Here is a 15312-nt window from a genome sequence, read left to right on the forward strand (position 1 = left end):
AATGTGTATGTTTGTTCAGATTTAACGATGTTATAGTGACTATTATAGTGATTTGTAGTTAATCTATAGCGTCTTATTACATTATAGTGATATTAGGATACGTATGATGCAAAATACCTCCTTTATGTATCCTTTCAAGGCTGGGCTGTCAATCATTATTGATGTGTTGGCAACTGTATTTTTATCTACTCCATTCATGACTCGTCAGGGAAATTACGAAAGAGGAAGAGCACTGCAGTGAGAGAGAGAGAGAGAGAGAGAGAGAGAGAGAGAGAGAGAGAGAGAGAGAGAGAGAGAGAGAGAGAGAGAGAGAGAGAGAACAAAAATGGTAAGTTTCTAACGATAAAATCAAATATATTGGGTCTACAGCGCGGTAATAAAGAAAAGGAATTTTAACGGGTAAAAAGTTTTTCCTTAAACGTCAATGAGAGAGAGAGAGAGAGAGAGAGAGAGAGAGAGAGAGAGAGAGAGAGAGAAAAACAAAAATGTTAAGGTTTCTGACACAAAAATCATTAAAAAAAAGTATTTTAACTGAAAGCTTTTTCCTCAAACGTCAATGCGAATAAGCACAACAAAACTTCCCCTAACGTTTACTAACATACTTCTTTATTTTCCTTGTACAGAACTGCAAGGAAATTTAAAATAACTAAACTAATAAAAGTGATACTCGAAAGAAAAATGGCTACGAAAGATCGATAAGGTGAGAATTCATCTCTGTGGTAACTTTATTTACAAGTTGTCAAACTCTCTTTCGTCTTGACGACCAGTGACTGGGAGCGCTTGCGCGCACTTTAGATAGAAATTCAGCGTCAAAATTTACATATCCTTGTGCTGGATCCCATTTTGGTCGCTTTGATATTAATGTCAGATCAGCTGGGTTTGACAATTTGGTTTCGTGAAGTTTGCTGTTGCTTATTTTTGTGAAGTTTACCGTTGTCTATTTTTTAAAGTTTATTATACGGAAGTATGAAGTTTCTACAGTTCAAGATATTTTTAGACTGGTCAGGTATAAATATGTACTTGTATATATATATATATATATATATATATATATATATATATATATATATATATATATATATATATATATATATATATATATATATATATATATATATATATATATATATATATATATATATATATATATATATATATATATATATATATATGTGTGTGTGTGTGTGTGTGTGTGTGTGTGTGTGTGTGTGTGTCTAAGTGTGTGTTCTGATGATATATATATATATATGATTCTGATATATATATATATATATATATATATATATATATGTGTGTGTGTGTGTGTGTGTGTGTGTGTGTGTGTGTGTGTGTGTGTCTAAGCAGTAATGATTCTGATGATATTCTTGGAAAACAAGGGGAAATCCATTCTAGTCAGTTAACATTTCTGTTCAAAGTTAATTGCATTTTGACTTACTTCGTAAGAATGTGTAAACATGTGGACCAGTAGTGTTAAATAAAAACTATCAAACTATCTGAGAGAGAGAGAGAGAGAGAGAGAGAGAGAGAGAGAGAGAGAGAGAGAGAGAATCCTCGTCATCATTTGCGTTGCCATTTGCTATTAACTTTGCTTAAAGAAGAATGCGTGGTATGAACAATACAGAGACAAATAACGCAGATGATTCCACTTATACAGAAGTATAGTAATTATGGTTTACTAAGCTGCTCAGCCAATACGAGTCGTACCATTACGTTTGTCTGTTATTACTGTTATCGGTATTATTAGATTACTACCGTTATTTGTTATATATATATTGCGGTACAATAGTTTTTTTCCGTGTAGGAAATCTATCAGTCTCAATTTAAAGGTTGTAAATACAAAGCATTCGTGTGTCGTGGATACCATTTTAAAAGTTATTGAATACAACACACGAATGTGTTGTGGATTTTATTTTGTAGAGTTTTGTAGTTCTGGTAAAGAGAATGACGAATGGAAAAGTGTAATCTAGTCTTATCTATCCCAGGCCAGGGGGGAAGATAAGGAAGGAAAAGTGAATGTGTCTGTCACATGGAGACCTGATGATCACACACACACACACTCACACACACACACACCTGTCACAGGTGTTCCTTGTTGATGCCGGACAATGACAGTAATATAGAAACAAGTGCACAGGTATTCTTGGGTTCAAAAATATTTGAGAATAAAGCTGAACAGAGAGCTTTCGAGAACAAGTATATTTGAAAATAAAGCTAAACAGGGAGCTTTCGAGAATCTATTTAGCTTTATTTTTAAATATATTTGTTCTCGAACGCTCTCTTTTTAGCTTTATTCTCCAATATCTTTGTTCTCGAAAGCTCTCTTTTTAGTTTCAGTTTTAAATATACTTGTTCTCGAGAGCTCTCTTTTTAGCTTTATTTTTAAATATACTTGTTCTCGAAAGCTCTCTTTCAGCTTTATCTTTTAGATATATTTGTTCTCGAAGCTCTCTGTTTAGCTTTATCTTTTAGATATATGTGTTCTCGAAAGCTCTCTCTTTATCTTTATTTTCTAGATATATTTGTTCTCGAAAGTTCTCTTTTTAGCTTCATTTTTAAACATATTTGTTCTCGAAAGCTCTTTTTAGCTTTATTTTCAAATAAATTTGTTCTCGAAAGCTCTTTTTAGCTTTATTTTCAAATAAATTTGTTCTCGAAAGCTCTTTTTAGCTTTATTTTCAAATAAATTTGTTCTCGAAAGCTCTCTGTTTAGTTTCATTTTTAATCATATTTTTTCCTCGAAAGCTCTCTTTTTAGTTTTATTTTCAAGTAAATTTGTTTTCGAAAGCTCTCTTCTGAGCTTTATTTTTAAAAATATATTTGTAATGGAAACATCTCTGTTTAACTTAATTTTAGACATATTTGTACCCATACATAACTGGGTTTGTATTTCCATTCTTGGACTCATGCTACTTTGAGTATTCTGTAGTGATAATAATAGAAATAATAAGTCTTCCATCCTAAACCCCAGAGCTTAAATCTTCCTTTTCCGTGACCTTTGACCTTCTCGAGCCATTGATAACAAAGGTTTGGGGCTCCAAAGACCCAACAGCTTCCGGGAGGGACATTCGGCTAAGATGATTTTCCAGTCACTTGACTTCTCTGGCCTTCTGAGACACTTGTCTTTCTTTTTTCTCTTGTTTCCTCTCTTCCTATCTTTCTTTTTGTCTCTTCCGTTCTTTCTTTCTTGCTGATCATTTCGTCAGGTATTAATCATGGTGTTTGGTACCCTGCCAAATATTCTTGCAAGAGAAAATTTGCTTAATATTCACACTGAAACTCCAGTCTCAAGAAAATTGACACAACACGTAGGTTTGATTCTGTGGATTTTGGTACACACGCCTTACGCACCAATGCGTACGCTTGCGTATGTATACTTGCAATATTCATACATATATACATACACAGACATTTTATAATATACTTTTTTGAATATCCATCCTCTGAGAGCATTGCATTTTCACTCCATTAGGTAAAAATATAGATAAGTGTCACCTTCTACCCCTGGAAACATCATTCTAGAGGTTTAGGAGACTTGGGATAATGTAAAGAGAGAGAGAGAGAGAGAGAGAGAGAGAGAGAGAGAGAGAGAGAGAGAGATAACGCTTCTATATATTATCCACTTAACGGCATTTATGGGCAGCCGTTGGATAAGTTCTTTTGCTGGCATAAGACCTGCTTATTCTAAACCAGCCAACCGTGTTCTCTGACTTCTAAGACATCACACTTCAGGCCTGGGCTAGAAAAAGGCATAAGGTTGCACGTTCCATTAGTTTTTTCATTGAAGAGATGAAAGTTTTTCATAACCGATTTGTATCACCACAGAATGTTTAAATCATGGAAACTCTCTCTCTCTCTCTCTCTCTCTCTCTCTCTCTCTCTCTCTCTCTCTCTCTCTCTCTCATTGGAAATTGTAGGAGCATATCTTTTTGACGTAAACACTATTTAGTCATGGCGTCACTTGGACGCATAATTTATCTGTTTTATTTTTTTGTTCATATAGAATGAAAGCTTTAATATTAATAGAAAAAATGAAAGTCTAACAGAAGCTCAGGAAGGATGCATATCATGTTTTACAATGTAGGATTATCGACCTTATTTTAACGTTTTTCTGCCCAAATTAAGTCCCTAGATTACTTAGCTAATGTATGCAGATTGCCAAGGGATTCACTCAGAGTCTAATAAATTATTATTATTATTATTATTATTATTATTATTATTATTATTATTATTATTATTATTATTATTATTATTATTATTCAGAAGATGAACCTATTCATATGGAACAAGGCCACTACAGGAGCCATTGCTTTGAAGTTCAAACTTCCAAAGAATATTATGGTGTTCATTCGAAAGAAGTAACAGAAGGTAATGGAAAATAAAGAAAGATGAGATCTTACTGATACTTAAATATACAAATAAACTTCTCCTGCTGTTATCCAGGTAAGATGAAATGCCTCAGTGATGATGCCATAAAGGAGGCCACGATTTAATTCCCCATGCGTAATCCCAGAAGATCATGTACTGAATGGGGCTGAAGACAGTTGGCTCACACGAAGGTTACCTGAGAAGGTGTTGAGACGTCTCTGAATGCTCGAAGGTAACCGAGTGGAAATGTCGTTGCATTTCTAGAACCAGGCAGAGACACAAGATGGAAATGAGTTTCCCAAATTGTATTTTTGAAGCAGGAAAAAGACTTCATGCCATTTCACTGGCTCGACCATAATCATGATAAGGGTTCCATGTTCATATCCTCTATCTCACCTTCTCATAAAAAAAAAAATTACAAGGGCTGCTCTCTGAGCAAGAGCCCGTGCAGGCATAAAGCCAGCTCAGTCGAAAACAACAACAGAAAGACTTCAACAACAGACACTTGGGCGTGAAACCGCAAAAGCAATTAACCAGGAATGAACTTTCAAATATCAAAGCCTTTTCTCTCGTTTCAGCAAGGAAACTACATTCCGAATATGTTTCGGGGCTTTTATTATCCGAACAGCGCGTGTGGGAAGCTTCCAGAATTCCAGAATCAAGCCTTTTGTTCCTCCTCCAGACTCCAGATGCAATTACGTCTAACTAGCTTATCCACACGTATGTCAAACTCGTGGGAGGGTTTTCCAGAGGCTTTTGTTTTGATCCTCCCTGCATCTGGCAGGTAGATCTGAGGAGGCAGCATCGGCGAGTGATGAGTATATATATAAGGGAGAGACACACTTACCCCCTTTGCCAGTCCACATTAAGCCTCTGGAAAGAGCGGCCGCTACAACCTGGCTCTTCCGTGTGAGTGGAACTCCTTCTTCTTCTTCTTCTTCTTCTTCTTCTTCTTCTTCTTCTTCTTCTTCTTCTTCTTCTTCTTCTTCTTCTCACGAGAGACGCCTCTTACTGCTACGAATATTTAGTGGTCGAACTTTTCAACGAGCGGCAAATTCGCTTTATATTTTTGTTTAGGGTGGAGCAATTCGGGCCTGTTTCTAATGCGCTTATGATATTTCTTTTTTGTTTACGTTTCAGCAGAGATATGAGCTACTTAAGTGCGAAGTTTGGCCGTCAAGAAGACGTCGGAATTCACGTGTTTGTGGTACCATCTTGGCAGTCAGTTGCTTACAGAGTATTGACATTGTTTAAGGACTTCCAGCAAGGAGATTACGTTCTGGACACAGTCCATTTGTTTGTCAGTATGTTCGTGGGATTATATACGTGTGGAATTTTACGAAAAATTTACAAAAGGTTGCTCTCGTGACAAACGACAAGTGATTTTATATTTTAGGAGAGACGGGAGTTCCAACTTTAAAGAGGAGTGCCATTTTGGAAAATGATTATTGAGTTTTGTTTCAAATATTCAGATATTCCAGGTTTATTGAACCCTAATCCCTACCCGCCAGCATTTTCCCGAGATGTAACCGAGTACCGGGACCTTTCCCTGAAAAAAGCGAGACGCTGTATCTTAAAAACTAACCGTAGAATTTTCTTGAAAATAATCTCATTTTGTGTCCCACACCCAAAGTACTTTGCATATACTAACTTACCTTACCTAACCCAACCTAACCTCACCTGGGGGCATGGCAAGATTTTGGCAAACAAATCTAATTGTTGTTATCACAAAATGTGTTCTTTGGGGTTCAATTTTGGCGGAGGTGTGTGCTAATATAATTCATCTTTTTCCATTACGATTGAAAGTTTTACTTACAATACTATTTGACGTATATGTAGGTAAGTGCAAATAACTGCGATTGTGGGATGTCGTGATATTTTTTTACAGCCTTTCCAAATAATGGTCAAGGATGATTTATATTTAAAATCCACCATCCTTAAACTTATGAAAAACAAGGAACTCACATAGCATATTACTCTTTGGTTTTGTAAATTTTTGTTTCAGCTGCGTCTTGCTATTTTAGTCTCGCTAGTGTGATAGAATGCTTACCTAAAGATAATTATATTAAGGTAAACCATAAATTGAGAAACCAACATTGTTGAGGAACTGATGAAAGTGGTTAAGAAAATACTTGTTAATTCTTATTGCAAAGTAACAGTTACTTCAGTGTAATAATTTATTTTCCTACAAATAAGTTATAAGTTATATAATATATATGTATATATATATATATATATATATATATATATATATATATATATATATATATATATACATACACACACACACACACACACACACACACACACACATATATATATATATATATATATATATATATATATATATATATATATATATATATATACACACATATATATATTTCACAAATATGACTGAAGATGTCTTTTCTTGTCTTTGCAGGGCGAAGGAGACGCTTAGGTTGGGTCCTTTCTCAGGATGAGAACACTTGTGAGTATTTTTATTTTTAAGAATAGGAAGTCTTGTGTTATTATTATTATTATTATTATTATTATTATTATTATTATTATTATTATTATTAATTTGTTCGATGTATGAAAGGTCTGTAGGTGCTGGTAAGATAGCAGGGTTTTATTATTTTTATTTATTACTTGTTTATGGTATTAAACCTGTAATGATTACATTTATGTATATATATATATATATATATATATATATATATATATATATATATATATATATATATATATATATATATATATATATATATATATATATATATATATATATATATATATATTATATATATATATATATCAGCATCTATTTCTTGGCTTCTATCCTCCAATTACTTTCTAAGTATATTTGTAAGCTTCCCTTTTACTTTTATCAAATTCAAATGCATTTACACTATTATGTTGAGTAAGAGATAAAATTGATAAAAGTGAACAAGAAGAAAACAATGAAATGACGTCACCAAAGTCCATCCCAATAGAACGCGCTCATGAATGTAAACACCAACGTCCCATCTTCTTTTTCTTCTTCTTCTTCTTCCAGAATGCAGTCCTCTTGCTGACTCTGATACTTCAAGGGGGCGTCGGCTCCCCCCGGGGGTCACCCTCGTCTTCCTCGCTGGCCCAGGTCAGCAGCAGCGACCTGGGGGAGGAAGAGAAGCCCCTGAGGAGGCTCTGTGGGTGGAGACTGGCGAATAAACTCAACCAGGTCTGCAAGGGGATTTACAACAAGCCCACAGTCACCAACAACGATTTGTTCTATCGCTCGGTGAGAGGAGGTGAGGCTTTGTTTCTCCTTGTTGTTTTGTTATCTGTATGATTTTTTTTTTTTGGTGTTTTATGCAGGAAAGTCCGCCCCTCTCCTCCTTCCCCACCCCACACCTGACGAACAAACACCCCTACCCCCCAAGGAAGCATAGCACCTCAAGGTAAATTATTACCTGCTGTTCACGCATCCTGTTTTGTAAGATAATCCTACATCTGTCCCAAACACCACCACCACCTCCTCCTTCCCCTCCTCCTCCTCCTCCTCCTCCTCCTCCTCCTCCTCCTCCTCCTCCTCCTCCTCTTGCATCCTTTGGGAGCTAAGGAGCTGCTCTAAATCCTTAGGAAGTGAGTGAGGTTTTTTGTTATATTCATTATCTTCGAAAGGGATTTAAGGATATGTCCATTGATTAGGGAACACACAACAGCAGAGAGTTAATAAACTTCTTTTGTTTTTTTAGGGGAAGGAATTGGCCACCTTCCCCATGACAGAAATAAACAGATAAATATTGAAATTAATACATTCTCTCTCTCTCTCTCTCTCTCTCTCTCTCTCTCTCTCTCTCTCTCTCTCTCTCTGTTAGAAGAAAGGAGATTCTTTTCGTAAGATTATTCAGTCAAATGAACGCACACTTGCAAGGAGAGAGAGAGAGAGAGAGAGAGAGAGAGAGAGAGAGAGAGAGAGAGAGAGAGAGAGAGAGAGAACTGTTTTGTTTACATGTTTATTTGGATTAACTTCACGCCCTTGGCAGTTATTTCACCGATCAATTCGTTTCCCAGGTGGGTCGTTGTACGACTTCGGACCCCAAACGCCAGAAATATCGAGAGATGACGACTTTAGATACCATTTCCCAATGACGGACGACTCCTACTATTACTACTACTACTATCACTCTGGCGGGAGAGAGAGCGACGTCTTGCCCTCCGGAGGATATGCCCTGGAGGGGAAGGAGAGTCCTCCGTTCCTCTCAAAGCAAGAGGCTTCCCAAATGTTCAAGGCGCATCCCAGATCGAAGCGCGGGCTATCGGCTGAATGCTGCCGCAAAGCCTGTCGGGTCTCCGAGCTTATGGGGTACTGTCAATAACTAAGGGAGATCTGAAGCTCCTCCGCCAATAGCTTCGCAATGTAAACAGATAAGGGTTCAAGATGAAATGATGTATCGTCGTAGGTGCTCTAGGAGAATTAGGGCCCTTTCAAAGGTAATATTTTGGAGTTTGGTCATACTTTTGTTGGGTTGAATTCTAAAACATGCACTGTAGCGACTGTAAATTATTATTATTCATTGTTTAAAGAATACTTTGATATAAAGTAAAAAAAGGTTTAGAAATGCAACGATCGAATAACTAGTGATTTATGATCCTAAAAAACGGTTTTAATCCTGTTTAATATTGTAGTGCATCTATTATATCTATGATAGTTTCAGTCTAGCAGTTTTCTACCTTTCATAATTACATCAACAACACAGATTTGGAGGCTGTAGAATATTATGTCCCATATTATTTTATATATGTATTTTAGATTGATTTGTCTGTAGATGGTGAAGGACAATGAGGAAAGAATTATTATTACTGGTGTTAAGTTATTATTGAAACAAAATATGTTTATTTCCATTTACCTTTTATTTCGTATATCATGTTATCAGTTTACTTCTTTACTTCTTTCTTTTTTTCTATCTTCCTCCTTTCTTTCTTTCTTTAGTTATTTATTCTTTCTGTCCTTTTTAGTTATTCTCGCCTAAAGTCTGTTTTTTTAAGAGTTGACGTCAAATATCCACAGCCGATATCATTGCAGCTAATCGTGATTGGCTGAAGTCATCCTACTCAACATCACCATTGGCTACGATGACATCGGATGGGGAAATTTACCGTCAGCTTCGTAAAAACAGGCTATCTAGTTCGGTAAAACCATGATTCATTGTAATGTTCATTCAGTCTGTGAAATCCTTGTTCACGTTCTTTATATTCTTGTTCTTGATGTTCTTTTCGTTCCATTTTTTACCCGTCCTTTTCGACTTTCCCCACCAATAAAGATTGTCAGTGCGTCTGAGAAGTATTTTATTTTTTTGTTTCCTGTACCACTGAACTAAGTTGAATAGAGTAGATGATTAGCCTATATTTTTCTATCAAACTTTCTTACTGTTATTTGATCTCTCTCTCTCTCTCTCTCTCTCTCTCTCTCTCTCTCTCTCTCTCTCTCTCTCTCTCTCTCTCTCTCTCTCTGTCTTGATCAGACAAAAATTATCGATTGTTCGTGACCAAACACCACGAAATGAACACAGAATAATAGGTCAGATATTAGTTGGGTTTTGGAATTTGTTCCTCGTTCTAGAGATGACCTGGCATTTGGTTTGCAGTGAAGGTATGTAACGCCACAGAAATCGAAATAAAGCAATCAACGGTGGAGGGAGAGTTGTGTATGTTTCCTTAACGAAAACACGCGTACTGTACTTGTGTCATGTTTTGTATATACTAATTTTATATTATCTCCATTCGTCTCTTTCTCTCTAGATGTGAGGCTGAATGTCCTCTTGCCAATTTCTTGACACCAGAAGATACTGATACCCTGTTAATGCTGTCTGGACTGGTTATTGGTTCATGATCAAGCCACGGAGTTTGTAAACAGACCCAAGTGCTCTATCACTCAGCAACTAAGTGCCGTTGATGTAAAGCTTATGTCTGTTTTATTCTGTCAAAGTTTTGAGCATCTATAAAAGTTGGAAGGGTCTAGTAGCAAGATTTCAACAGCAGAACAGTATATGAAGGCAAAAGGAAGATACAGTATAATTATAATAAAGAGAGATAAATACGCAAAAATAAGAAGGAATTCTGCTCACAGATCAAATTCACAGTAGTTTTCAAGCCAAAATCTCAGGAATTTCTTCAGTTCAAAGATGCGTTATCAATTGTTCTGCTGTCAACTCCCCTTTATCAAGACAAGAATCACAAAGTCACAGAAGTTTTCAAGCCAAAATCTCAGGAATTTCTTCAGTTCAAAGATGTGTTACCCACTGCTCTGCTGTCATCTAACGTTTGTCAAGACTAGTCACAAAGTTACGTTAGTTTTCAAGTCAAAATCTCAGGAATCTCTTCAGTTCAAAGATGTGTTGCCAATTTCCTTGCTGTCATCTCCCGCTTATTAAGGCAAAGAGTCACTGCTGCAGTTCTGTGCACCTGGGAAACGTCAAAACGTCATTTCAAACTGCTTATCTGTTAAGGCGAATTGGCTATATAGCAAACTCATCGCTTAGTGCGTTCGTCAGCGCTCTGGAGAAAAATAGTGACTTTTCTGCGCATGTCAGTTAATTTTCAGTCCTTGTTTGAGCATCCAAGAAAGTGGACCTATGGCGTTTTTGAGTGTCTATGCACCTCGAGAGACGATCCTCACAGCGTCGCAGTTGGGAAGGTCAGTTGTAGTATTGTTTTGAATGGTATCATATTTGTGGGGTATTTTGGCGTCCTTACTTGGCTAATGAAGGTGTTACAGGTCAAAGGTCAAGATGGAATTTTCCAATGAGGTATTGTGTATCATATACGTTGCGTGTATACAAATAATTTATCCGGAACGTAATATATATATATATATATATATATATATATATATATATATATATATATATATTATAAATATCACATATATATGTATATATATACATTATATATATATATATATATATATATATATATATATATATATATATATATATATATATATATATATATACTGTATATATTTATACACATGTATATGTAAATATATATGATTTTACTGTTCTATCATGCTAATTCATTCATGCCAAAAAAATGCTATATACAATAAATGAACATAATACACTTATAACCACAACAATGTTTGTTTATTATATATATATGCATTTTTGCCTGATTATGCCTCACTGTAACCCATGACCCACCCTAGCAGTCAACAATTGCTCAGCGTAATCAAATGAATCTTATATCCCATTAAGGCACAGATAATCCTGACAGAACGGCGACTATTAAAGCAACTGAAACGATAAGATTTACATAAGTCTCGCCACAGTAAAAGCCAAAATAAAAATAATAAATAAACAAAAAGAGACATTTCCCCTTTTTGTTTGTCGCCGCAAAACAAAAGCTTCGCGGGCCTTAATGGCGCTTTGAATAACCATGAGATAATTATGCTTTTTGTTTTTCGAGAGTGTCAGCATGATAAGGGGAGCAGTTTCGTCAAATCGTGAAATCTGGATTTTTTGTATTTTTGTCGTGGCGTTTGAAGCTTCTCAGCAACAGCGTTTATTCAGATCGTCTGACCCAGACGTTAGCCTCATGTTCGTGCTGGGGAAATATTCTTTTCTATTCTTGGAGGTCCGTGGCCGAATTTCACAGTCTTGGAGAAAGTTGAGCAAGAGTAGAGAAGTCTGGGTTGAATATTGGAGAAAGTTGAGCAAGAGTAGAGAAGTCTGGGTTGAATATACTGTAGAATTTAGGCCAAAGGCCAGGCTCTGGGGCCTATGAAATCATTCAGCGCTGAGACGGAAATTGACAGTAAAAGGTCTGCAAGGTGTAACAGGAGGAAAACCCCAAAGCAGTTGCACTATGAATCAGTTGTTAGGAGAGGGTCGAGGAAAGTAAGATGGAAGGGAGGGCACGTGAAAGGAGGTACAGTAAAAGGAACGCAAGGGGTTGCAGCTAGGGGCCGAAGGCACGCCGCAGAGAACCTTAAGTAATGCCTAAAGTGGCACTATCCCCATACGGGTTCTACTTTCAGTTAAAGTCAAGAAAAAAAAAAAAAAAAATCAATACCCACTTGTTCAATCTTAATAATGCAAGATTATCATTTTGTTAGAGATCTTACTGCCCGGTAACACAAAAATCTTTTTCACCGACATGGATGAAAGGCGGAAGAGATCGTCTGAATAAAGGTCAGAAGAAGGTCACAAAAGGTCACAGTTTTTATGTCGAAAATACATCCTGATGGGGATGGCGGTAATTCTACATCTACGCTATTGAACGCATCCTGCAGTTCGAAAGAAAGGAGTTGTAAACACGTATACAAACATGTGTCAAGAGCAAACATGCGTCAAAAATGTTCACGTGTTTACGCCTTAGATGAGTTTGGTAGGTTTCAGAGTATATGTGCCAACATCCTGTTTACTCTCAATGGGACGTATATTACACATGTTTGTTACAAACAGGTATTTTGTTTATTTGATATAAACACGGTTACTGACTCCATTAAGAAGACCCGAAGTTAAACATGCTGGTTGGTGCACTCTTCAGAAGTTGCACGTCTCCGTGCATAAACATGCTATTTGGCAAACTTGTTTGCTCCGATTAAACTCTAAACATGTAGTTTATTAAACCTTAAAAAAAAACACGTTTTACAATTTTTTTTGCTCGATCAAAAAACTAAACATGTAGTTCAAAATAAAAATAAAACATGCTTTACAGAAACACTTTGTTTGCCCAGATCTAAACTCTAAACATGTTCTCGGATCCAAATTGTAAACACGCAATTTATGAAAATGTAAAAAAAAAAAGTTTTAAAACACACAGGTTTATTTCACTGATCTAAACAAGAATCTAACCAAGCTCTTCAAAACAAACACGCATCCATGCACCTAAACATGCAACCTATACAAACCCCTTCAAGCACAGTCCCGTTCGCTAGGAACGAAACATGCCTTCAACGCAAAACCTTTACATGATAAGGTTACGTAAACAAACATCTATCCGCCCAGACATAAACATGTCAGAAGACAGAATTATCCAATCCAGAGAGAGAACACTTGTATTAATTTATCGCCGGCGAACGACGTACGTCTCCTCATTTATTTTACTTATATATATTTTTTCTAAAACTTTATATTTTCTCTGAACTCCAAAGACAATAACCAGTGTCTTCTTAAGAAAACAGTAAAATAGTTTATATTCTTCGCAATTACGAGTACAGGCAATGACTAAGATGGGCTAATGGAGTCAAGATGTGTGTTACAGACACACACACACACACACACACACACACGCACAAGCACGGCTTAAATATAGCCTATACTAATATACAAGCGCTTTAGAAACATACCCACAAAAACACACCCCATCAAAAAAAGTTAAAAAAGGCACAATCGAGTTTTCTGTACAGCCGCTACAGCGTAGGATCAAGGCCACCGAAAATAGATCTATCCTTCGGTGGTCTCGGTATAATGGTGTATGAGCCGCGACCCGTGAAACTTTAACCACGGGCCCGGTGGTGGCCTATCCTATATCGTTGCCAGAAGCACGGTTATGGCTAACTTGAACCTTAAATAAAATAAAAATTTTGAGGCTAGAGGGCTGCAATTAGGTATGTTTGATGATTGGAGGATGGATGATCAACATACCAATTTGCAGCCCTCTAGCCTCAGCAGTTTTTTAAGATCTGGGGGCGGACAGAGAAATGTGCGGACAGAAAAGATGCTGACAGAATTACACCGTAAATGTTTTCAGAAGATTTTCCAATTTACGTACATATATTTTAAAGTGTAGTTCAAATGATCTGTAAAACTTTATGTGTTTAATTTTGTGTTCCAATAATGTCAATTAAAAAAAAATCTTAGAAGTCTTTCTAATATTGCCAAGTGTAGTGTGTGCGTGTGTGTTCGTCACGCATTTAAACTCTCGTTTTTAGCTTAAATAAATATGATTTGGTCAGAAAATTGAGACTTCGTACAAGCGTAAAAAATTTACGCGAGGTTGTAAAAGTAGAACAAATTTTGAAACACGAATAAATTTCATAAAAGTTCACAAAAAAATAAAACTAAAATATAATGAAGATAAAATAACATCTAAAAATTATTCGAAAGTAAAAAAGAAATATATATGTCCATTAAACGAGTGAAAAAGAATGATGGAAAAGAAGCGATAAAATTTTAGAGAGAGAGAGAGATTTATGTTCAAATCTAAGTCTGTTCAGGGTTGAGATAGAGGAAAATAAAATAAATTTATTATTATTATTATTATTATTTTTATTATTATTATTATTATTATTATTATTATTATTATTGAAGTCTGTTCAGGGCTGAGATAGAGGAAAATAAAATAAATTTATTATTATTATTATTAATATTATTATTATTATTATTATTATTATTATTATTATTATTATTATTATTATTATTATTATATAGGTAGTAGATCCTCTTTCAAACATGCTGTGTTTTGCATGTTATTGCTGCATCAGCTGCATTCAACTTATTATTATTATTATTATTATTATTATTATTATTATTATTATTATTATTATTATTATTATTATTATTATTATTAGCAACTGTCTGGGTGTAGCCGTATATGTATTATAATTTTCGTCTCTTGTGTCTAAATCTTGTGTATTTGTATTGTTTCTGTATATCTCTGTATTTTGTCTTGAGCTGAAAAAATGACATTATTATTATTATTATTATTATTATTATTATTATTATTATTATTATTATATTAAATTTTGTGTATGGTATGGCTTCTACAGTGTCTATCCCTGTATATGGCCCTGAGCTGAAATTATTATTATTATTATTGCTAAGAGATTCACAATTTCGTGAAAAACAATGTGTAAAAAAATCCACGATTATATATTTTCCATAGTAATATATTTTTTACTATATAATTGAGGATTATTATTATTATTATTATTATTATTATTATTATTATTATTATTATTATTATTATTAT

The 15312-nt window shown here is 35.2% G+C and overlaps 1 protein-coding gene across 7 annotated transcripts in view; it reads left to right on the top strand.

Annotated features, from left to right (window-relative positions):
* Positions 1-15312, top strand: part of LOC136846823 (LIRP-like) — a 48045-nt gene that overhangs the window by 29583 nt on the left and 3150 nt on the right. For 2 of the 7 annotated variants that reach the window (XM_067118091.1, XM_067118093.1), the window contains 3 exons: positions 6791-6838; positions 7406-7640; positions 8407-8843. In XM_067118091.1, coding sequence (XP_066974192.1) covers positions 6827-6838; positions 7406-7640; positions 8407-8711 — 552 coding nt within the window. In that variant the 5' untranslated portion in view covers positions 6791-6826 and the 3' untranslated portion in view covers positions 8712-8843. Of the gene's footprint in view, positions 1-5216; positions 5275-6790; positions 6839-7405; positions 7641-8406; positions 9869-10134; positions 11030-15312 lie in introns of those variants that run through there. The other 5 variants (XR_010855549.1, XR_010855551.1, XR_010855550.1 and 2 more) reach the window with 5 other exon arrangements.

The sequence above is a fragment of the Macrobrachium rosenbergii genome, chromosome 15, assembly GCF_040412425.1.
Source record: "Macrobrachium rosenbergii isolate ZJJX-2024 chromosome 15, ASM4041242v1, whole genome shotgun sequence".
In the NCBI taxonomy this organism is placed as follows: domain Eukaryota; kingdom Metazoa; phylum Arthropoda; class Malacostraca; order Decapoda; family Palaemonidae; genus Macrobrachium; species Macrobrachium rosenbergii.